The sequence below is a fragment of the Caretta caretta genome, chromosome 8, assembly GCF_965140235.1.
Source record: "Caretta caretta isolate rCarCar2 chromosome 8, rCarCar1.hap1, whole genome shotgun sequence".
NCBI classification, from domain to species: Eukaryota; Metazoa; Chordata; order Testudines; family Cheloniidae; genus Caretta; species Caretta caretta.
Window position 1 is genome coordinate 37,361,529 of NC_134213.1, and position 23,462 is coordinate 37,384,990.

A 23,462-nucleotide genomic window follows, 5' to 3' on the forward strand; every position below is an offset into this window, starting at 1 on the left:
TACCGTGGTAGGTACAAGGATTGGGGTTCTTGGGAGAAGAACACTGGGTATTTAAGTGAAATATAAAGGGTTCCACTCAGCCCCACTCAGACACAAACTAAAGGGGCAGCTCCTTTCTGTACCTTGGGGGACAAAGTTCAAGGCTGGCTTTGACCATCACACAGCCCCTCCTCATTCAACACAGCCCACTCTGTGTCACAGTGAAGAGGGATACTGATCTTAGAAGGGCCTCTCTGTCTAGCTAACTCTAAGGAGTCATCCCAACCCCACTAAGAGGAAACATGGGCTTGTAGGTAAACCAGAGGGCAAGGAGTCAGGAGACCAGGGCTCTGTTCCCAGCATTGCTGTCACCAATGATAAATCACTTCCTATTCTGCTTCCTTGGTTTACCCATCTGTTGTGAGACTTAATTGCTCAGTGCTGGTAAAGTGCTTGGAGATTCTCAGCTAGAAGGTGCTAGAGACAGGCAGAGAACTATTATTCAGCATTTACAAATGCCTTAGCTAGAGAGATGCCAAAGGGATATTCTCCAGTGCTGTCTGGTGTTTCATAATGACCTCAGTCAGATTCCAAGGCCAGAAGGAACCATTGTGATCATCTAGTCTGACCTCCTGTGTAACACAGGCCAGAGAACTGTCCCCAAATAATTCCTAGAGCAGATCTTTTAGAAAATCATCCAATCATGATTTGAAAATTGTCAGTGATGGAGAATCCCCCACAACTCTTGGTAAATTGTTCCAATGGTTAATTACCCTCACTGTCAAAATTTTACACCTTATTTCCAGTCAGAATTTGTCTAGTTTCAACTTCCAGCCACATTCCAGCAGGGGTAAATGAGGTTGCCTTGTCCTTATAAAGTTGAGGGTCTCAGTGTGGTTCTCAAACATTTTATAAATTTGGCTTCCCAGAAGGAAACATTTTAAACAATCCCCATTTTAAAGCTGGGCAAACTGAGGTTGAGAGGCACAGAACAAGGTCACACAGTCCGTCAGAAGCAAACTGTGAACAGAATCCAAAACTACTGACTCTCAGTGTCCTGCTTTAGCCATTGGATTACACTGCCTTTCTAATGCTATCTGAAAGTGCTGGAAACCCTTAGGATGGGATTATCAAAAGCATTGAGAGGTGCATTAAAATGGCCCCAGATGAGATTGGATACCAATTGAATTAACTGGTCAGTGTTAGTAAGGTGCTTAGAAGATCTGCCTGGGGGATATCTTTGAGCATGCTGGTAGCCATATGCACATGGGATCACTGTGTCCACTCTGCAGCTGTCAGTGTGCCTATGCCTTTATCCTTGCATACTGGGCAGGTAGCCATGTTTATGTGAACAATCTGGTATCTGTGTGCATGGTGAGCCCAATATACACATGCAGTATTTCTGGGAATGTGTGATATCATTTGTACATGGCCTATGTGTGTACACCCAGTGGCTGTGTATTTGAAGTATTCATGTGGACACAGGCTATGTGAATGTGGGATACTGATGGGTTAGGGTGTGGGTGTGCATATGCAGTATTTGTGAGAAAGTGAGGTACCCATGTGTGCTGTGTGAACCTAGGCTCTCCATGGGCATACATGTGCAAGGAGTGCTTCCTCTGTGGAGCGCTGATGGAGTGTCTGTGTGTATGGGATATCAGCATGGAATGTGTGCATGGGCACAAGGTATGTTTTGTGTGCACATGGTTGTGCGTGTGCAAGTAGGGCACGTTCCATGTGCAGGTGAGTATCCAAGTGCATGCAAATAAGGAAAGGGGACATGTAGGGCATGTGAACGTGGATTACCTATGGGTAGGACCCTGTGTTTTTTGCAAATATGAAATAATATTAAACATAATGTATGCAATGACAAACCCACCCGGAATGGTAGTGCCTGGGTGCTCTTCACCCCACACCAGACCCCCCACCTCCCGCCCGACACGTGGGTAAACAAAGTATCATGGAATCCCCCCGTTCCCAAATAAATGAACTACAGTATTAGGCAGGAGACACAGGGCTCTGCCCACGGGCCGGGAGGGGACAGACATGGAGGGTCATCATGCTGTGGGCAGCTGACGTGGCGCGGATCCCGTGATGAGACGGGTACGCGGGATGTGGCGGCTGGAACCTCCCCCCGCAACCTCTGGTGCCACGCACCACCCCTCACGCTGCGGTTGGGGGGCGGGGTAGCGGCTCTGGTCTATGCTTTCCGGCAGGGACAGGAAGCGTTTCCGCCCTGTTTAAAGATGGCGACTACTTTGCCTTCGTTCCCTTCCCTTGATCTGGCAGCGTCACGTGACGCTCTGTGCCCAATAAGCCTTTCTCAGCTGTCAACGCGCCTGCTTGGGCCAGATGGCGCCCGGGCTGGGGATGCTGTGTGGAGTGCGCATGTGTGAACGGAGGGCCGGGCCTGAAGATGGCGGATGATAAGGTGAGAGGGGCGCCGGGAGGGTGGGCTGAGCCGTGCCCGGCGCCCGCCTCACAGCCTGGCCCGGCCCGGCTCGGCTCGGCGGACGCCCCTCGAGCCAGGCAGGAGGCGGTGGTGCCGGTCCCGTCAGCTGGGGGTCGGTGGGAGCCGAGGGCTCGCTGCTGTGACCCGGGCCGGGACCAGCCGCCTGCCCGGCCCCAGCCCTCGCGCGGGCAGCGGGCCTCGCTGCGCCCTTGGCGGGCGCGTCCCCGGCCGCTCTTCCTCCGCTGGGCCCGAGTTCTCCGGGGGGCGGAGAAAGCCCCCGGCTTGGAGAGCCCCGAGCCGCCGCGTCCCCTGCCCCCGCTTCGGCCTGGGCTGCGGACGGCGAGGAAACGTCAGGCCGGGGAGCCATTCCGGCGGCCGGCCCGTGCTGAGCGTGCTCGGTGGCCGGGCTCAGGTGCCCCGGTGGCCGGAACAGCGAAGGCAGTGCTCGGTAACTACGTAACTGTGCCCCCCCAAGCGGTTACCTGAGCCTGCTGCCGCCCATAAATGGGCTAACTCCACTGTTGAGCTACATACTCCGTAGCCTGCCACGGTGCGGCGTTAGCCGCCTCCCTCCAGCTCTCCCAACTCCGTGGCCGTTTCTGGTGCTCGCATTTTGTAATGCGCTTTCCGCACAGTGCCGCGATTGTAGGGACTTCTGGTTTTACGGGTGGCCTGACCTGTAGCGCATACACCCCATGAAGGCATTCCGTAGGTGACACAGATCAAGCCCTACTATCGTTTCTCAAAATTGCACTGCTGGAGGCTTGAAATCGGACTCACTTGTAAATTTCATTATGCATATGACTGTAGAATGTCTGAAGTTGAAAATAACGGGCTTTCGACATAGGTTAAGCCCTTTCAGAATTAAAATGACTGAACTAAACTTCAGTAACCATGGGATATTTTTAGGCAGTCTTAATTCCGTTCTGAACAAGCCTGAGAAGCCTTAGCTTCCTATCTTTAATTTAAAAGATCTATCTAAAATGTGACTTTGTCAACATTAGTGCAGTCTGTTGCATCACTCTAGTCATTTCCTGCTCCCTCCTCAGCATGGCCTAAATGCTGTGCCAGAATAGTAGTTCCCTGAACAAAAGGAATTTGACTCTTTGTCATGAAGTTACTGAATTGCATGTTTGTAAGCAGTATGCAGCATCAAGTTTTTGTTTTTACTGTGTAGGACCCACGGCCAAAGCTGAAGGATCTTGCTTTTTTGAAGTCTCAGTTGGAAAACTTACAGCAGCGAGTGGAAGATGAGGTGCAGGCTGGAGTGGGCCAGGTAAAACTGGAGTTCTTTAACACTTTAGCCCTAGATTAATCTCCCCAGAAGTTGTGCTGTTCTGTGATCTTCCAGTAGAATGAATATATCCTGTTCCACTCAGAGTGCACACTAGTTGTACCTCCAAGGAATGCTTGGTTTTACTTGCTTTTTTCAGCAAAATATTGAGGTTATATTTATTTCTTCTGTGGTGATAACATTACACAAGCTTGGCAACAGCGGTCTAGGGAAATCAGTGGAAGAAGACAATGTGTTCCAACTAAGTTTTATGCATTAGGGTACACTTTTGTCCAAGAAGCTATTTATCCCTTTCTCTCCTTTTTCTCTGCAGGATGGTTCTTTGCTGGCATCTCCGTTTCTCAAAGGGTTTCTGGCAGGTTACATTGTAGCCAAACTCCGATCTTCTGCAGTCCTAGGATTTGTGTTTGGGACCTGCACTGGAATATATGCAGCTCAGGCCTATGCAGTTCCCAATGTTGAAAAGACAATCCGAGACTATGTCAGCTCACTGAGGAAAGGACCAGACTAGAGGAGAATTCTTTGGACAACGGTGTACTCCAGAAACAGCTCTTCTCATCTTAGACATCCTAGTCAACTTTGACATGATCTTAAGGGGCTTTCAGGACTGTAGCTATATATGTCATTCTGGCCCATTGTAAAACATGTTTAATATCAGATCAGTGTGAAATATCAGCAGGTCTGATTACAAAAATTATTAATCAGAATACCCTGAAGGTAGCAATCGCGCGTTCAGCTGTCCAGTGCTTGCGAGCTTCAAAATCTGGATGTTGACAACTGCCTTTCTCACTGTAATTTCTTACCCTGCATTCCCCCCAAGTAGACTGGAAGGGCGGCTGTGTCAGATCATCTCTCACGCTATTTTTACACCCCTTCACATATCTATTCCCTTGCCCAGGAAATGTGCTTTGTCTGATTTCTAGGGAGACCTCCATTTCTTTCCCTGATGAAGAGCAAACATGTTCCTCTCCTTGCATTGAGCATGTAATGAATAGTTCAGTGTCTTCCTAATTAGACTGTCCTTAAATATATGGCATTTGTTGTCGCTCTCTTTCTCTCCAAGGAGGTGACTTGATTTTTAGAAACACATCTACATCCTGGAATGATCTTGCCTCTATTGAGACTCTGACTGTGAAAGGACCAGGTGCTACCCTTTCCCCTTTGCTGGTATCCACTGCCTCATGGGAATAATTACTGCGAATGGTAGTGCTGCTGGCTCACTGCTCAGCCCTGCCACCAGGGGGCTCAAGAGAGTGCTGTGGGCACTGATGCTAGTCATGTCTGTTACTGTCTATGGCTCTCATGCTCCCCTCCTGACTCTGTGTAAAGTGGATGGAAAGATCCCATTCAGTGCCTCATCTGTTGTGGTTCTTACTGAGCTGACCAAGCTGGTGCTCTCCTTCATTTCCCTGCTGATCTGGGACTGGAGGCAGCTGGGAGTCTCACTGTCATGGCGCCATGCTGCCCCCTTTGCCCTATCTGCGCTGCTCTATGCTGCCAACAATAACCTGGTGGTTCACATGCAGCTGTTCATGGATCCTAGCACCTACCAGGTCCTGAGTAACCTGAAGATTGGCAGTACTGCTCTCCTGTACAGCATGTTCCTGCACCAAAGACTCTCTCTACACAAGTGGCTGGCCCTCTTCCTGCTAACAGCTGCTGGGGTGAGCTACACCTATGGGGGCCTCCAGGACCTGCAGCACTCCTCCAGCTCCTCTGAGATGCAGCTGCACCTCACCCTGATTGGCTTGCTGCTCATCTCTGTGTACTCCCTGATATCAGGCCTGTCTGCTGTCTATACCGAAGTCATCCTGAAAACCCAAGATCTGCCACTTACCCTCCAGAACCTGTTTCTTTACTTCTTTGGAGTCCTGCTGAACTTGATTGCCCATCTCTTGAGCAGCAATGGGGCTGGATTCCTAGATGGCTTCTCTTTATGGGTGCTGGTAATTGTGGTGAGCCAGGCCCTGAATGGCTTGATAATGTCTGTTGTCATGAAGCACAGCAGTAACATCACCAGGCTCTTTGTTATCTCCTGCTCCATGCTTGTTAACGCCCTCCTATCTATCCTGCTCTTCAGCCTGCAGCTCACTGCCTTTTTCTTCCTTGCTGTCCTGCTGATCGGCTTGGCTGTTCACTTGTATTATGGAGTCAAATAGACTCCACCTTGCAGCTCTGTGGGAGACATCTGGTATTGAAGCTATAGCTGGCATGTTCTGGGCTATTATGTGGGAGTGGCAACGGCTTGTTCGTTTTTTTTTTTTGTCTCATTTTTATGTAACAAATGCATTAGTCTGGCCTGGCTGCACTCTTAGAGGGCAGATTCCCTTCAGAACCCATCACCTGAGGTCAGGGACAAGCATGTGTGAGGCAGTAGGGCTGCAGCTGAAAGCTACTGGCTATCACAAGCAGACCTTGCCTGTAGCTAGCATGTGCACTGTGAGGAATTGCACTATTTGTTGTGCAGCACGAAGAAGCAGGAGGGGATCTGTCCCCACGGAAGGGGACATGTTCATTGCATGGGCTCAGTATTCTACATACAGGGACTCTGTCCCGCAAGGCACTGACTCAGCAGCCGCCATTGGTGTCTGCAGGATCAGGCCCAGGCCCAATGTATCCCTTTTAGGGGAAGGGCGAGAGGGCTTCCTGGTGAAGACTAAGCCAGTGACAGTCACAGCAGTTTAATGGGGTCCTCTGTGACCATCTCCCCTTTTGCCTGAGCTCCCGTCCTAAGGCCCTTTCTTGGAGGGCTTTGAGGGACTCTCTTTACATCTGAGCAGCACCTATTCCAGCTCATTCAAGGACCACTTGTGTGATGTGAGCTGCTCCCTTCTCTGGCCATGCCTTGTGCCTCCACAATGCTCTGAGCTCTGATCCAGCCATTACAGATTCAAAGTGCCTTTTGGAAGGGGATAGTCCCGGTTTTGTGCACATCCTCTGCGGTGAGCTGCACACTGGCTCCAAGGCAGAGCCTTGTTCTCATGCAGCACTTGGCAAATGTATTTTCCAGATCCCTTCCTACCTGCTGCTCTCATCTCTGTAACAAAGCACCAAAGAGCCGGCAACTCTTCTGTCAGTGTAAACGATACATGTAACTGTCTCCCTGGAAAGTTCCAGTGACATGACCAGCTGCTGTTCAGCTGGGGGCCTGTGTGTACATGGTTATCACTCACACTCCTTGCACACGCACACTGGTGCATGCGCTTCTCCAAATCTGGCTCTTAGCCTGTAGTAGACTCCTGGATCCAGATCCTCAAAGGCACCTAACGCCTACTGATTCCAGTGGGAGCTAGGTGCCTAAATACCTTTGCAGAGCTTAGCCCTGATCACCTGGGCTTCAGCTGGAACCCATCTGGTGAATCTGTCACTAGCATCAGCCCATTTCCAAGGTACCCAATGCCTACAGCTGACTCCTGCTTCTCCTCTTGCCCTTTGGATTGAAGCATAGATCTGTATCTTCAGTATGAAAGCAGCTACTGTTGAGTGTTAGCTGAGCTGTCAACTATGATGTGCTGCAGGAGCTGGGGTGGTGGCTTGAAGCCAGAGGAGTTTCCTGTTGATTGGGAGAGAGGAAAAGAAACTTCCAAATAAAATGGTTGGAATCATTAAGATGCCCAGAATTGAAGGCAGGGGTGATTGCAGTGCTGGGGCAGGAGCTGGTTTGGCAGCCCTGCAGACTGACCCTTCTGTCTAGACACAAAACAGATGCAGGCCTGGCAGTCCCAGCTTCCCGCACACATGCCAGTGGCCCACCTTGAGGGACCCCATCTCTGTTCAGTCTCCATGGTCCAGTCTGTTTTTTGGGGGCTGCTCAGGCAGGCAGCGGGGCTGCCAGTTGTCAGTCAGGTGGTGGAGACCTGCCCCCTTGAAAATTGTCCTTGCCAAGCCCTGGATTTCTCCATAAATGACTGAACCCTTTACAAGCAACTGACTGGGTGGGAGGAAGGCAGCTCCCTGCTGTAGGAGCCTGAGCAGTCAGCTTGGCAGGGGAGAGCTTTCTGCTCTGCCATTCCCTGTACCCAACCTCATCAGGGGTCTGCATGTACTGGGCGAGGGGTTCAGCTGTTTCCAGAGTAGGATGTCTGAACAGGGGCTAATACTTCCTCCCTAGCCTAGAAATGTAGTAAAAGCGCACTCTGAGAGGCAGGGCTGGAGCTTTGGGCTGACCCATGTGGTCTTGCACTGCCTTCCCCGTACACCTTTCCACTGACCATGCTGTCTCCTCCAATGCACCTGCCCGTTAACCTGTAGAAGCCACCACATGCAGCTGCTGCCTCCTGGGACAGAGGTCTGACTACATTCCACACTCCTGCCAGCTCCAACTCGGGCTGCCCTGGAGTGTTGTACTTCCCAGTATGCTGTTGGGCAGATCCTGTGCTGTACAGCCCAAACTCCCTACCTCAGGGAAGCTGTACCTCATCTCATGAATTGAATTGCCCATTTCCCACTGTGCCAGTCCCAGGCTTGCAGTTCCAGGCTGGGGCAGGGCAGGGGGCAGCCATTCCTGCTACAGGCCTCTGATCCCACTTGACCTGGAGTCCCCATGGGAACAGTGCAGCTGCATGGGACTATTGCCCTGCTTCTCAGCTGATGCCTGCAGCAGTGCACGTTTCTGAGAGTGAATATTTAGTCTGTATAAATGTTGGGTTTGTATCTGGATTTGTACTACCTTAGGTTTGACAAGGTTCAATTCCTGTCACCCCCAGTGCGCCAGACAGCAACGCCTACCCTGGCGCTGGCTGTGGTATTAAAACCTGCACTTTCCTGTTCCTTGTGACTGTCTTGTTCCTATCTGCTTGCTGACATGGAGACTGGTCAGACCAAGCAGGCGAATGCCCAGCCCCCAGTCTGACCTCATTTTAATATGGGTGTCTCTCGATTGGAGCGAAGGGCCCCCTCTTCAGTGGAGCGCAGCATCCTATTGGAACGTGTGAATACACTGTTTATTGAGAATCTCATTGGCTTATTTCAGCTGGCAGCAGCCTGAGGGAATGAGAAACCTGCCCTGGGTTCCTGGTCCAGTTGTCTCATGCAGTTCATTTCCCACAGTATTTCAGCAGTGCCACAGAAGCACCATTCTCCAGACTGCTGACAGCCCCTGGAAAGAGGCACGGGGGCTTTGTTCAGCCTTTCCCCTGTGGTGCGGAGCTAACCCTTGCTCTGGACAGCTTAGCAGAACCCTGTTGGGTCCACTGACAGTGACTACCCATGGAACTACTCCCAAATGCCTGTGTCTGCCTGCTCGTGCTCTTACTGGGGTCCCCTGCAGTACGCACAGCGAGCTCTGCATGTCTCTCCCTCGTTGGCTGAATCCAATGGGGGAATAAACCATTGAGGAAAAACAAGCCACCCATATGTTTGCTAGGCATCCTGCCCCATGGGTAAAGCACTTTATCCCTTTCCGGGGAGAGGGGAGAAGGCCCCACTTGCTGTTGGCACCATAGGTGCAGGATGCATATGGAAGGTGCAGTAAGTCCTCCTGCTGTGGGAAGGGGCTGAGCTTAAGGTACTGTCTGTATAGGCTGTGATCAGGTTTCCCATCCCCCTGGCATGAGCTGGGGGATTCATTTACACTGCAGTTAAATGCTGTACTGTGGCTGGGACCTAACTGGGGCAGAGCCCTGGAATGGCTGAGGCTTCAACCCACTTAGCTGCTGCCTACGCGGCAGCCTTACCCCAGGCTGTAACGGGGGCTCCTGCCTGGGGGTCAGTCCAGGGCAGCAGTGAAGGGCTTGGCTGTGGTGGACACTCAGGCTAGGCCTGTTCCAGTGCACCAGGTGCATCTTTTGCAGCATCTTAAATGAACAGGGTGTATGGCTGCTCTCAAGGCCTAGGCCAGGTGGGCTGCACGTGCGTCAAGATCAGCAAGGGTAAGGGGGCTAGTTCTCACACATGGGGGTAGGGGTGGTTGAGGCTCTAAGAGGGAGTGTGGCCTAAATGGTCTACTTTGAGAGCCTTCACCTAGTCCCTTAGCTCCAGATTGGGACACTTCCTGGAGTGGCAGGATGTGTGGTAGTGCCAGGGCCTCTGATGAAAGGCTGTGGGAGCCGGCGCCTTAACAGCCCTGCATGTCAGCCCCTCCCTCAGATGCCTAACACCTGGTCCCATGGGGGTGTATTGGCCTCTGCTGCAGGGAGACATTCCTTAGGTCCGGAGGAACTGCGGCTGGACTCTGAACACTGCACTGTGTGCGTTAACAGCTCCTGACAGCCCTTGGGCTGGAGCCAGAGCCAGGTTCCTTGCTGACGTGTGCAGCTGCTTTTGCTGCTGTGAGTGATTTCTGGGCATGTGAAGCTGGACCTCAGTGGGTATCTCACCCCTAGCAGTTGGGAGCAGCTGCCCGAGTACTGCACTGGGCTCCAAGCCCCTGTTACGCCTTGCCCCATTGCTGTGGAAAAGAGCTGGGAACAGGGTCACAGTGCACTTCCCACTGAGGGCCTAGAAGCTGATGGAAGTTGTAGCTTTAAAGCTACGTTTGCTGACGCTCTGCTCTCTCCCAGCCCGGTCAGGGAGAGGGGAAGGTGCTGTATTGAGCTAGCAATGTGCTCACACGTTGCCTGCTCAGTCCCCCATAACTTCCCAGGGCCAGTCTGCCATTGCACACAGGCAGTTCCCCAATGCAGCAGATGCAGGTAAAGAGCTTCCCAGCTACTCAGAGACCTGCTAAAACACCAGAATACCTGCCTGGCGCTGTAAGAAAGGCTGGCCCTGAGGTTACCCATGCTGCATCTCCTCCCTGGAATGATTGGCAGGCATCACCCCCCCCCCCACACACACACCCTCCAGTGTTCACTCCCCCAGGGGTGGGGGCAGAGCGCTCTGGCTCAGCACAGCTCACTGCTCAGGAGTGTGGGTCTGTCTGTGAGGCGTGCTCAGTGCAGCCCAGCTGCCTGTGTGTGCGGAGCTGCTGATTCTGCGCAGACAGGGAGATGGCATCCTGGAGGGCCTCCTGTAGCAGCTTCCGGTACCGTCGATCCAGCGCATCAGTCTGCTCCTCTGAGAGGCCCCGATAGGCCCGAAATACCTGCAGAGAGCAGTCAATCCCTTTACGATACAGTGCCCCAGCCCTGCCTCTCAACCAGGAACCAGGAAAGGGGAACAAGTGAGCTGTGCCAGGTCAGAGCTGTGGCTTATGTGGGGTTGGGGGCAGGATCTGGGGTTGCAAACCTCTTCCTGTTCCCATTCAGAGTAGCATTCAGTAGCCCAGTGTGTGGGTGTCACGATGGCTCAGCCAGGGCAGGGGACTAACCCAACTGGGCAGGGCAGAGAGTTTCTCCTGCTCCTCAGGGCAGGCTCAGTGAGTGGGGGAGGCTTTCTTTGTGCCCTTCCCTGTCGCTTTTGTGCTGTAGGGAGCAGCACTCAGGGGGAAGATGCCACCCTTCTTCAGAAGAGCAAGTGTCACAGTAAACACCCCCTGCATGGCAGCACTGCCAGCCGCCTTATCCTGCTCGGGCCCTGTGGCTTCTCTCTTTCTGCCCATCTTGCTCTCACAGAGCTGTAAGCTGGGGAATTTATTAGCAATGACAGCTCCTCAAAGCATGAACGCTGGCTCCTGAGTCTCCTGTGGGTAAGGCCTGCAGACTCCTAGCTAACTTATCGGCTTCCTCAGCGGGCTGCAAGAGGCTGTCAAGATACATCCCAGGGCCATGCAAGATCGCCCTGTGGAGAGGGAACGCAGTGCTGTGGGGGTAAAGGAGCTAACAGCCTGATGTCCATTGCTCCCATCCTCCCTGCCTCAACCCTGACTATGAGGGGCTGCTCGGTGGAGCTCCATCACCCCATAGCCCTGGGTGTGCTCTGCTGAGCCTGCCAACAAAGGGGACAGCTGGTGCCAACTGATTCTGTGATGGGAACGTCTGTCCATTGGGAAATAGGCCAACCAACTCATTGTTCATGGAGCCCTAAACAGCCAGTGGGGTGACTGGCTTCCACTGGGCTGTCCTGGGCCATGCCCTGATCCCTCCCCAACCCCTTTAGTATCTGGACACAGAGAACGGCAGCTTAGCGCCTGGTGACCTGTAGCACATGTTGTTTCTGAGCCTCCACTTCCAGTCTGTGCTGCTGGTACAGCGCCTCCAGGTCCTTCTCTGCCTCGGCCCATTCCCTCTGCAGTGCTTCCAGCTGCAGGGCCAGCACCGCCTTCTCCTTGGGCCAGCACCGTGCGTCCCGCTGGGCAGGAGGGAGCTGGGAGTGAAAGCTTTCAGGCAGGCTGTGGGAAGTCACCCTTGTCCCAGCAGAAGGGATGGGGGCCCTGCCCAAACCATGAGGCTCAGTCTGAGCTGGCTTTGCTAGCTGGGCTCACACAGAGGGCTAAGAAGGGGTTGTCCTGCTCCCTGACCGTCCGTCTCAGCATGCATAGCACCGCGCTGGACCTCTCCTCACAGAGCAGCCATGGGGAATGCTCCTTCCCTGACATGCTTCTGCTCTGGTATCTTTCTGAGTCTTGTCCTGCCCCCCAGGAGTCACTGTTGCCATCCAGTTTGAACTGGGCCTGAGGGAGCAGGACCGGAAGGGTCTGGGCAGCTATAAACTAGCTCAGCAGCTCACCTGGACGAGCACAGCCTTTTGGCTGCCTATTGGGACGGGATGGTCCAAACCTCAAGGGCAGTCCCCCCGTTCCCTCCCACCTACTCCCCCCCATCCAATTCCATCCTTCCCGGAAGCACAGCAAGGTCCCCTTTGCCCAGTCTGCCCTCTCCAGTGACTCATCCCATCTGCTTGTTACCCCCATGCCTAAAGCCCCCATTTGCTCCCAGTACCAAAGGCCCAGCCATCCTGCAGGTGCCTTTTTCCTACCTCAGGGGCAAGGAGCCTGTGGGTTTTGTCTCATGGTTTCCTTGTCTCAGAGCTGGCAGGAGGTTGCCCCCAAAGATGCCTCTAGAGCTGGGGGCATGAGCAAGGGCCAGGACCATACCTGGGGTCGCTGCCACCACAGCCTCTCAGATAGGGGTTGATTTGCAGTGGGAGAACCCATATAAGATACTGCAGATTGGGGCAGCATTACCTTACCCCAGGGATCCCTGTCCTTTCTGCAGTAACCAGCTCCTGGCGGGCAGAGCCTCCCTGTGCCTGCAGCCTTGGAGTGTGGCCCCTGATGTCACTACAAAGTGCCCATTTTCCTCACTCTGCTCCAGTGTTGGCTGGCTGCAGCTCTATGCCTTGCTATGGACAACTGTCCTCAGCTTGCCATCTGGGACCATTGCTCTTGGGCCCCTTTATTGCCTCATCACCCTGTGTTCTGCTCAGCCCCAGGTCCCCGGTGACGGTCCATTCCCCACTCACCTGCTGGTTCCCTGCTAGCTCCTCCTCCAGTTTCAGCAGTTCCTGCTTGATGAGCCGCTGGTGCTGCTCCCGCAGACGCTGCCTCCTGGCCTTGGCCACAGCAAACTGCAGCTCCAGGGCCGGGTGCTGCTGAGAGGCCCAGCTCCCCACCTGGCAGAGAGCAGACATGAAAAGGCACCCAGGAAGTGACTCTCCTATGTAGGCCATTCCCAGCCGCAGTGCTGGGGTGCAGAGAGGAAGCCGGGCAGGCAGCCTGGGGTCCCTCTGCATTGGCATTTGCATGCTTGGGAGCACTGCGGGGTTGCACCGAGTGTTGTGCTGGAGGGGCCTTGTCCTAACACCATAGAGAGGCAAAGTGGGGAAGAAAGAGGGGTGGGGACGAGCCTCCCTGTCCTCCCCAATGAAATGCCCTGGGGGTTTCCTGAATGGGTGACAGGGCGGAGACAGAGTGGGTGCAGGGTGGCTGAGGGAGGGCAGAGGGTTGCAGTATAGGGTACAGGGCCGCTATGGTCCTCTTCACCTCCTGCACATGTGCAGCATGGAGTGGGCCATGCATAGCACAGGGCAGACACAATGTGGGATGGATGCAGCACAGACAGGACACTCTGAGCCCTTTATACATCTCCAAGGCACACCCCCAGGAGCTCGCACCATCACTAGCCTGGGCCGAGGCAGGAAGCTCAGCTGGGCTCAGGGCAGAGGAACAAGCTGTGACTCACCAGCTTTCACCCTGACCCCATCTCCTCCTGTGACTGGCCAGTCAGTCCCCTCTGTTCTCCGGTCATGGAGCAGAGATTTCCCAAGGCTTCTCCACCCAGCTCCAGCTCTCAGCCTCCCTGTAGTAGCCTCCCTGTAATAGCTTGTAGGAGGGCTGCAGCCCAATTGCTTTCAGCAGGAGGGGCTGTAGGGACCAGGATAACTAGTGGGGGAAAGGCTCTCAGAATTACTGCAATCCCTGCCTCTCCCAGCAGGAGGTGTAAGAGCACTGGCTCTGCATGTAGCTTCTCCCAGCTGGAGTGGCTGTGGGACACAATGAGAGTGGGGCCCACCTGGAGATCACAGTGTCCCAGCCCAGTATGGTAGTGCCAGCTGGGCAGGAGATGCAGTGCATTGAGAGCCCTTGTGGCAGCAGCGGCTGGACTATATGAAATGTAGTGAGAACAGCTCCCTTGGAAAGGTCAATCCAAGCAGAACAGCAGGGGGTCAGTTCCTTTCCAAGTCGGACAGAGAACAGTCAGCAATTATGTGCCCAGCTGGGGCTCCTGGCAGTCTGGCTGAGGGCTGAGCAGGGAGCCAGAATGGCTAGGCCTGCAGCCTGGATAGGCTCCAGCTCATTAGAACTACACAGTATTGGGGCTTTTGGATGATGCATGAACCCTGTGGCGGGAGTCCTTGTGTTGGGGCCTAATCTTGCTTGGGTAATTAAACACCACCTTCCTGAAATCTCCAGACATTTCCTTTGGCTACGTTGGTCCTTTTCACTTTGCAGGGCCTGAGTCTCCTCTCATATAGAATGGGGTAAGTCAAAAGTAACACCATGGAAATCAGCAGTCCAACACTGGGGTAAGTGAGAGTAAAACTGAACCCCTTGTGTCTAAATTGTTGTGTAGTGTTGCTGTGTGCAGATAGACAGCTGCCACATTACACCCCAGAGGTGACTTCATTACAACAATGGTATATGTATTGTTTGTGAAGCGCTTCGAGTTCCTGATGGATGAAATCCAGTCTATAACAGTGGGGCTTATATCAGTCAGGAAGAAGAATGGCTCCAGATAAACCATTTTCCCACAAACACTTGTGGGCTGTGAAGAGACAATGGCAGGATGGGAAAAGGCATTGGAGACAGAAGATCTAAAGGACTGTAGGCCCCCGCTCCCCCTCGCTCAAGAGAGGGGATGGCTGTAGGGGAGCTGTTTAGGGGGCCAGACTGACACCCAGGACCCACACAGGAATTCAGCTTGTCCAGTGATCATTGGGATGGGAGGGCTTTTGGTGAGAGATGTGTACAGGCTGCCTGTCATTTTAAAAACTTTTTTCTCTAAACGCTTTGTTCCTCCTATTAAAATCAATAATGTTAAAATCAATAAAACATGATCCCCATGTGCCCCTGGCCACAGCCTCCTGGAGGGAAGAACTGCAGGTGCCTGAACCCCATTGGACCTGCAGGGTAAGTACAGTTGTTACACAGGCTGCTCTAGCCCAGGGCCTACCCTGAGAGCAGAATTGCAGGATCCCACCCCAGGAGAGGGGAAGGCCCAAGAGGGAGATGCAGCCAGCCCTGTGACCATGATGTAAGTCAAATCTGTGCAGACAGGGAGATCTTCTATTGCAGGCTGCCCTGCAGTGTCCGTGGGCCTCTCTCCTAGCCCCAGCACATCGCACTCACCGCGCCGGTCACACTAGCAGTGCAGGTTGGTTCCTGTGTTCTGCTGGCTCCACTTTGCAAAGGCTTCTCCCCTGTCACTGCACCCATGCTCGGGGAGATTCGGCCAAACCACTCAGGGCTACTTGTGGCAGCTTCGCCTCCTTTGTCATTACAGAGGGGAACAAACCCTGCAGGAAAAGAGGGAGGGGGATCTGCAGGGGAGGGGATGCTGTGGAAAAAGAAGCAGAACCCCCAACACAGCCACACAAGCCCCTCTCCCAGCCCCACTTCCTCCCCTAAGGAGGCCCAGACCCGGAAGTTTCTCCACTGTGGGTCCCCTTTACAGCAAGCTGGGCTGCACCCAGTCTTGCCGGTGCCCTCTCAGTTGGTGTGGGGTGAGGCTGGCCTCTGAGGAGGGGCCATTCTCTGGGTATTTAACAAGTTATCTGAGCCCTCAGATCATGTTAGCAGCCAGTGCACTCCCAGGGCTAGGCAAGGACAGACCCACACCTGGGACATCTCCATCTGGCTTGAGGTTACCTCTGTCCAGGAACTCTTGGCTTCTCAACATATCTGTCAGCACCTGGTTTGTAAGCTGTTCATCCCTGCCCAGCCACAATGGGATTCGACCCTGTCATGTGGGACACATCAGGCAGGGCCCTGTTAAAGCTAAATGGGGCCAGGATCCATTGTAACATTGGGGATCTCTGACAGAGCAGCCCCTCACCTGCCACCTGCCGCCTGTCCACACAGCCTCTGCTTCCCAGCCCCCCTCCTCAGTGCCCCCCAGCGATGAAGCACAGCCATCACAAGCTCATCACAGCCAGCAGCTGGCCAGCTATGCAGGGCCCCAGCTGCCCAACCTCTGACTCAGTGTGAGCTTCCCCTGACTTTGTGGCCCAGATTCTGAAGATGGTGCATAAAATGCTGGGATGAGACCGAGAGCTGTCCCCGCAGAGAGCTGCCCGGTTACTCTACAAGCTAGCTCTCTGCTTGGCTTGGGGATGGGTTCTGACTTTATCTGTATCACTTATGCCTGCTCCTATGACTCTGCTGCTAGGGGAAGGGGACGTTCCTTGCCCTATCATGTCCCTGTGCCACTGCTCTGCACCTGGAGGGCAGCAATCAGCAGCTGGAATCCCGGATTCACCTGGGCTTCAGGATGACGGCTCCCACTTCCTTCAAAAGCCTCTGACGTCTCTTTCTTTTTCTCCCAGCTCTGGTTCTTCAGCACCTGGAAAACAGGCCCAGGAGACCTCATTGTGCTGTGTGTAACCACCACAGGGACCATGCTGTCCATGGGGTGCAACAAGCCAAGTCCTAGGTGAGGCCACCATCCACAGTGCCTCCAGCGTCTGCTGCCTGCACAGCTCTGGAGATCCTAACCCCCTCCAGGCGACAAACTCTCCCCAGTCTCTGGCTAACTCCTGCTGCCCTCTTGGCCATGAGGAGAAACAAGAGACACCTGGGGATGCTTACACTCAGGTTTACAAGACAAGAGGTTTATTTCTGTTCAGACTTAGGCCCAGAGTGTTACAGCCACGTAACCCATGCCCACCCATCTGCATACATACAGCCACGTGGCGTACACACATAGCTAGGCATACACTGTGCTACCAGCAGAATGGTGCATCTACTTATGCTGCATCCACCCCTAGAACCTAGTAACCTAGACAGCCCAGAGTCCCACACCACTGGCCTGGCACATGGCTCTCTTCCCAGAAGGTAGATCAGAACATTATTATGTTGCTGTCTGGATGGGTGATCTTCCTCCATTCCAGAATGCACTGCGTGCTGCTGCCCCTGCTGAAGCACTGTGGGACAGCTGCCCAGATTTTCCCTGAATGCACTAGTACAAGCAGGGGCAGTAGCTGAGGATAATAGAATCATAGAATCGTAGGACTGGAAGGGACCTCGGGAGATCGTCTAGTCCAGTCCCCTGCACACATGGCAGGACTAAGGATTATCTAGACCATCCCTGACAGGTGTTTAACCTGCTCTTAAAAACCTCCAGAGATTCCACAACTTCCCTAGGCAATTTATTCCAGTGCTTAACCACCCTGATAGTTAGGAAGTTTTTCCTAATATCCAACCTAAACCTCCCTTGCTTCTTTATTTTAAGCCCATTGCTTCTTGTCCTATCCTCAGAGGTTAAGGAGAACAATTGTTCTCCCTCCTTGTAACAACCTTTTATGTACTGGAAAACTGTTATCATGTCCTCTCTCAGTCGTCTCTTTTCCAGACTAAACAAACCCAATTTTTTCAATCTTCCCTCATAGGTCATGTTTTCTGGACATTTTATCATTTTTATTGCTCTCCAATTTGTCCACATCTTTCCTGAAATGTGGTATTCAGAACTGGACACAATACTCCAGTTGGGGCCTAATCAGCACGGAGTAGAGCAGAAGAAATACTTCCCCTGTCATGCTTACATCACTCCTGCTAATACAGCCCAGAATGATGTTCACTTTTTTTGCAACAGTGTTACACTGTTGACTCATATTTAGCTTGTGATCCACTATGACCCCCAGATCCCTTTCCGCAGTACTCCTTCCTAGGCAGTCATTTCCCATTTTGTGCGTGCAGCCGATTGTTCCTTCCTAAGTGGAGTACTTTGCATTTGTCCGTATTGAATTTCATCCTATTTACTTCAGACCATTTCTCCAGTTTGTCCAGATCATTTTGAATTTTAATCCTATCCTCCAAAGCACTTAAAACCCCTCCCAGCTTGGTATCGTCCACAAACTTTTAAAGTGTACTCGCTATGCCATTATCTAAATCACTGGCTGAGACACGGTTGTGTTGTGAAGAATGGTGCACAGCTCTGGCTAGCCAGCTCGGGCACGAGTGTCCCAGCTGTGTACAGCTAGATGTGCAGTGCATCTGCTTCTCCCACCTGCAGGTCCCTCAGCACTCTCCTCAGCTGGCTGATCACACGCTCCTGCACTGTTCGGCTGCTGCTGGAGAGGAGCTGGGCCCTCAGCTCTCGGATCTCTGCCCTCTGCCTCCAAACTGCTTTGGCAGGATCCCAGTGGGTTGGTGAGACCTTCTTGGCCAGTCCCCTCACCTGCTCAGCCAGCGAAAGGGCTGACAGGATCTCTTCTCCAGAGGCATCTACAAGACCAGAGAGCATTCAGCCACAAGGGCTGCTGGAGCAAGAGTCAATGTCATACACTTAGAGACTAGAGGGAGCAGAGGCCAGGGAGGCAGGAAAGAGGGCAGTGGGAGGATGGGGGGAGGAGAATTTGCTGAAATAATCAGTCCAGTTAGCCATGCCTGAGGGCTGAATTACAGCAGCAATGCCTGCAGATCAACATGAAGTAACTCTGCCCAGGCTGGCCATGCAGGGACTGGAGGCAACAGCAGGTGCGAGCTCTGGGCAGTCTTTCAGACACTGGTTCTCAGCTAACAAGCTGGCACCATGCTCTGAGCAGCAGGGAGCCTTCCTGCCCTCCCAGTGGGAATGTCAGACCATGGCCAACTTCTGGGGAAAAGATTGGAGAGATCACAGGCCAAGGACTGGGGAATCTATCTGGGATCACCAAGAAATGGGGCCCAGGGACCAACACGGGACAGGACTCTCAGATGTTGGGGGAGGGGGCTCTGTGGTTGCTGCATGTGAATGCAAAAGCTCCCCTCACTCAGGACCCGGCATGACAGCACATCAGGTGCACCCGGGATGGCAGAGATGAGCTGCCGCGGCACAGACAGGTGCCTGGCGAGCAGACCGATGGGAAGCCCTGAAACAAACTCTCTGCCTTTACTTTGCAGAGCATCTTTCACCCTCACTGCCTGGATGGTCTCTGCAGCTACTACATTACAGTGAAAGGGGGACAGCCACTGGGGGGCAGTGCTTCTGTCCTGCCAAGGGCTGAGATGAGCACAGAGCTGCAGGGAGTCTGCTGCAGGGGAGAAGGCTCTCGCACCTGCAGGGGTGGGGCTGCACGATGGGGCCCCCAAAGCCAGAGCTAGATGAGTGCAGGAATGGCAGTGCAGAGACACAGGGAGGCCTGTGGAGGGAGGGAGAAAGGAAGCAACCATTACCCAGGCAAACCCCTGGGCATCTTTCAGTGCATGGCAGAGTCAGACGAACACATTGGCCTTTGGAGCTGCTGGCACTAATCCCCTCCACTCAGAGCAGCCCTGGGGCCAGCAGTTAGCCCCACCCCATGCTGCGCAGCACTAGGTGGTAACCCCCTCTGTCCAGAGCAGTGCAAGGGGACAGGGAACGTTAATCCCATGCCCTTCTCTCCTTTCCTGACTGGTCCCTAGCTGTAGGATCACAGAACAGGCCAGCATGGCTCCTTCCTGCTCCACCCAGAGTCAGGTGCTCGCTGTAAATCTGCTGCCTCTGGACTGGGCTGTAACCCCAGGTGCAGGCATGTCCTGGCTGTGCCCTCAGGGAGTCTGGCCAGCAGATGGGGCGATTCTGCTAACTGAGCATGGGTGTTCCAGGATCTGCCCAGCAGGGGGCAGACTCAGCACCAGGGCATGGACCCCAGACACCCACTCCCTGGGGCGGAGTGGGTGTGTTGGGCAGTAATGGGGCAAGTACCTGGCAGGGTCAAACACAGCAGCAGGAACGTGAGGTTGTTTCCTTCTAGTGTCTGCTTGAGAATCCAGGGGAGGAATCCTGCATCGTCTGGGAGCTCACCAGGAGCCAGAGCTCGGAGCAGGGGTGAGAAACTGCAGAGACACAGGACACTGGGTGTGAGAGCCCCACAGGGGGGAGGGCACAGAGACATAACAGCACACCATTATAATCATTATTATTATTAATTAATGTGGGACTCAAAGTATAAGGCCAAGGGCCCAGCACATAGGCGCCCAGGCTGGGTGAGGCTGGGCTATCTCCAGTGCTAGGTGCTGCTGAGGAAAGGTGGGTGAAACTCTTGGCTGTTTGGGCACCATGGCTTGTGAGGGAATCCCTTCCTGCCCCCAGCTAGTGACCAGGCAGGCTCTGTACAGCACTTGGCACAATGAGGCCCTGATCCTGGCCAGGGCTTTTGAGTGCTATGGCTATGCATATAAATAATAGCGAAGCAGGGGGACTGTGAGCCCTGGCTGCCATTGCTGCTGCTGCTCATATACCAACCTTAGCCTCTTTTCAAACATATGGAACTATTGGCCTCATTATCCTGCAGCAGTGAGTACTGCAGGACCCCATTGACCATGGACAAGCCATGGGCTGATGCCCTGGAGAAGCAACTTGGAGCTGCATGTCATTTCCCCACCACCACCCCATACGTACGGCTCCACACAGGGCCCAGCCCCTCGGGGGAACTCCAAAATCCTGACAGCCGAGCGTTGGCACCTGCAGCCCTCCAGCGCCTGCTCCACAGTGAGGGTGAACAGGCTGGCGCACCTGGGGAAGGCAGGAGGGTGAGGGCATATGTGGGGGGCAGCTGCTCACCTTCCCAGGAACCAGGGGGCAACAGGCTGTGACAAGCGGAAGGGCCCCTTCCTTGGCACGCTCCCTGGGTGACAGGTTGTGGCTAAGCTGCTCACGCAGCAGGACATAGCTGAGTCAGTCCTGCTGCTGTGATGGCAATTGAGCAAGTTACCACAATTTCACCTCTAGGTACACGCCTTGGGAGCTCGGCATGAAGACACCGTGGCTTGTGGTTGCTTCCGATGGAGATACCTTGGAGTTTCTCTGTCCAGGGGGGTGCAGGATATACTGCCTCAGGGCTGAATCCAGCTCCCAGGGGCCAGAGGGCCAGTGCTCAGTTCTTGCCAGCAGCTTCTCTACCTTCTCCCCTCCTGGGCTTTGGGAAAGCCCCTTTGGTCCCATTTCCAGTCCCCTTCTTCTGCACGCACAGCCCTTCAAGCCCTGGCTGGGGAGCCCTCAGGATCTGGCCCTGAGCTCTCTGAGATGGCAGCCAGCCAACCCACTGTGCTCTGGGAGTTCACCCAGCTAAGCAGGGCCAGGTCTGCTTGGGAAGTGGATAGGAGATGGCCAAGGAACATGCAGGGTCCCTTACAGAAGATGTGCAGTAGCAGTCCTAGGGCCACCCCCCCAACCACTACACACACCCCAGGGTGCCCTCCCCTTGCCCTAATCCTTACGTGTCTGCATGCCGCTCCCCCTGGGATTGCTGCGAATACCCTTGGGACAGTGCTGGACTGTTCTCCAGCCCCCTCACATAGAAGTTGTAGGCAGCTGTAGAGTTGGACACAACAATTTCACTTGTCTCTTCCACCATCCTAGAAGCAGAGAGCCAGGAGTAAGAGGCTCTGGGGGAAAGAGCACAGGGAGGGAACCAGCACGAGCCCCCCATGGGGCAGAGCAACCAAACCCTCTGGATCTCTTCCCCTGTCCCCCTCCTACTTTGGCCCTTTCTCCGGAGGGACTAGCTCTGTCACCTCCCATTGCAGCAGAGCCTGGCTCCATTCTAGCCCAACCCCAGCCCACAGGATCAGCTCTCACCCCAGCCCAGGGGAGGGGCAGTCTCTGCTGCCCCAGAGGAGGAGCAGTTCCTGTGCAGACTGAGAGGCTGGCCTGGGGAGTTCCCAGGTCTTCCCCTGGCTGCGATCACCCTGGGTCCTACCAGACCACATGATGAGCAGAGCTTGGGGCCACAGGCTTGTGGAGTCAACACGTTCTCCAACATCAGAGATACCAAACTCCTCTTCCCTCTTGCAGCTCATCACCCAGGCCTTTCCTCCCACCCTCTGCCCTGGCTAGGGACAGGGTGCCCCCTCCGCCCCAATCCTCCCAGGCTCGGGCACCATTCCCAGAGCAGAGCAGAGCAGCTGCTCAGTGGCCTTTGGGGTGCCTTGTCCCTCAGCTTCAGGCAACTCGGGGATGGAGCCCAGCCTCCTTCCACTGCCGCCTTAGTGCATCAGTGACACTGTAACAGGAAGCCTCCCCATCCCCCCCCTCCAGATGCCACCAGCCAAGCTGCTTTCTGCCTGCCCAGAGTCGGGCTTTGCTGGGTGGTACCGTCAATGGGAGTGAGCGCAGAGCACCACAATGTCCCCTGGCTGCATGGTTATGGCATGTCCCCCCTGCTGCCAGCAGCTGGGAATGGGCCTCTCCCAGCCAGCCCCCAGCCCATCCTCTCTCCACTGGCCTCTATCCAGCTGCAGGCTTGTCCCTGACTAAATGAAGTGCTTTAGAAACAGAAAAATTCAAAGCCCCTGGGTGAGGAAGAGACAGTGTCTGGGTGCTGGGTGGGGTTCCTTCCAGTTCTGCAGTGCACCCCTACTTTCCTGCATTCCCACCCCCAGCTCTGCAGTGCACCCTCTGCTGTCCTGCGCTCCCACCCCCAGCTCTGCAGTGCACCCCAATCCTGAGCCACTGTCCTCCCCACCCTGTCTCTTCCTGGGCTCATAACAACTCTGCCAAAGGTGCTCAGTCCTGGCTGGCTCCATCCCCCACTCTCCTGGTCCTGCCCTCCCACCTCCAATGCTCAGTCCTGAGCACTATTCCCTATTCCAGTCCTGACCACACACCCCACAGTTGTGCCATGACACCCCAAGCCCAAGCTCCAAATGCTCTGGCCAAGGGCAGCGTGTAGGTTTCAGAGATGTTGTTGAAACCATCCCCACACTGTGTTCTTAGCCCCTTTATCACCCAGCTTGGTGCTGGGGACTGGAAGCCTCTTGCTAATGCCCTGGGAGAAGCAGGAATGAGGGATCAGGTACATACAGACCCAGCGGGGGGACATCCAGCACGTGCAGGGCTTGATTTCTGGGGGTGAGCAGGTCCCAGGCGTTTCCATCTGCACAAAGCTATAACGAGCAGCATTAGTACTGAGCAGGGGCCACCCTGGGCATGGAGCAGAGCTGGCACTGGGCTGTCTGGGTGGGGAGTGCTCCATGGCGAGGGGGCAGGAGCCCAAGGGGGTGCTGGGAGAACACACTGTGGGCTGGGTGGTTTCACACAGGGCTCCTGGATTGTGGGGCTATTTTAACAATGAGGATTGCCTGCGATGCAGGGAGCCAGCCACATGACTCCAGTGAGCCCTGGTGCAGAGGCCTTGGACCAGCTCTATGCCCAGGCGGGATCTCACCCTTGACAAACTATATGTGGTGAGCTGTAAAGCAGCTGAACTGGGAGCCTCCCCCTTCCCGGCGGGCTGGCT

The 23,462-nt window shown here is 54.4% G+C and overlaps 3 protein-coding genes across 3 annotated transcripts in view; 2 read left to right on the top strand and 1 right to left on the bottom strand.

The window, feature by feature from the left end:
* Positions 1–2,309: 2,309 nt before the first annotated feature.
* On the top strand, positions 2,310–4,787 carry LOC125640960 (SLC35A4 upstream open reading frame protein). The gene is made up of 3 exons (XM_048860172.2): positions 2,310–2,410; positions 3,609–3,707; positions 4,039–4,787. The coding sequence occupies exons 1-3, from the start codon at positions 2,396–2,398 to the stop codon at positions 4,234–4,236; spliced, it is 312 nt and encodes a 103-aa protein (XP_048716129.1). The 5' UTR covers positions 2,310–2,395; the 3' UTR covers positions 4,237–4,787.
* A 117-nt stretch (positions 4,788–4,904) lies between these two features.
* On the top strand, positions 4,905–8,491 carry SLC35A4 (solute carrier family 35 member A4). The gene has a single exon (XM_048860170.2). The coding sequence runs from the start codon at positions 4,907–4,909 to the stop codon at positions 5,882–5,884; it is 978 nt and encodes a 325-aa protein (XP_048716127.1). The 5' UTR covers positions 4,905–4,906; the 3' UTR covers positions 5,885–8,491.
* A 160-nt stretch (positions 8,492–8,651) lies between these two features.
* The window catches only part of LOC125640957 (uncharacterized), a 29,707-nt gene continuing 14,896 nt past the window's right edge, over positions 8,652–23,462 (bottom strand). The window contains exons 7-17 of the mRNA XM_075131396.1: positions 23,027–23,109; positions 21,442–21,579; positions 20,624–20,737; positions 19,928–20,058; positions 18,269–18,486; positions 16,484–16,606; positions 15,913–16,003; positions 15,394–15,560; positions 13,008–13,157; positions 11,742–11,909; positions 8,652–10,749 (exon numbers count right to left, since the gene is read on the bottom strand). Coding sequence (XP_074987497.1) covers positions 10,567–10,749; positions 11,742–11,909; positions 13,008–13,157; positions 15,394–15,560; positions 15,913–16,003; positions 16,484–16,606; positions 18,269–18,486; positions 19,928–20,058; positions 20,624–20,737; positions 21,442–21,579; positions 23,027–23,109 — 1,566 coding nt within the window. The 3' untranslated portion in view covers positions 8,652–10,566. The remainder of the gene's footprint in view (positions 10,750–11,741; positions 11,910–13,007; positions 13,158–15,393; positions 15,561–15,912; positions 16,004–16,483; positions 16,607–18,268; positions 18,487–19,927; positions 20,059–20,623; positions 20,738–21,441; positions 21,580–23,026; positions 23,110–23,462) is intronic.

Excerpts from the sequence above, each read along its gene's own strand:
- SLC35A4 (XM_048860170.2), top strand. The coding sequence starts at position 4,907 with ATGGGAATAATTACTGCGAATGGTAGTGCTGCTGGCTCACTGCTCAGC.
- LOC125640960 (XM_048860172.2), top strand. Across the intron at positions 3,708-4,038 it reads TGCAGGCTGGAGTGGGCCAG|GATGGTTCTTTGCTGGCATC; the intron begins GTAAAACTGGAG and ends TTTTCTCTGCAG.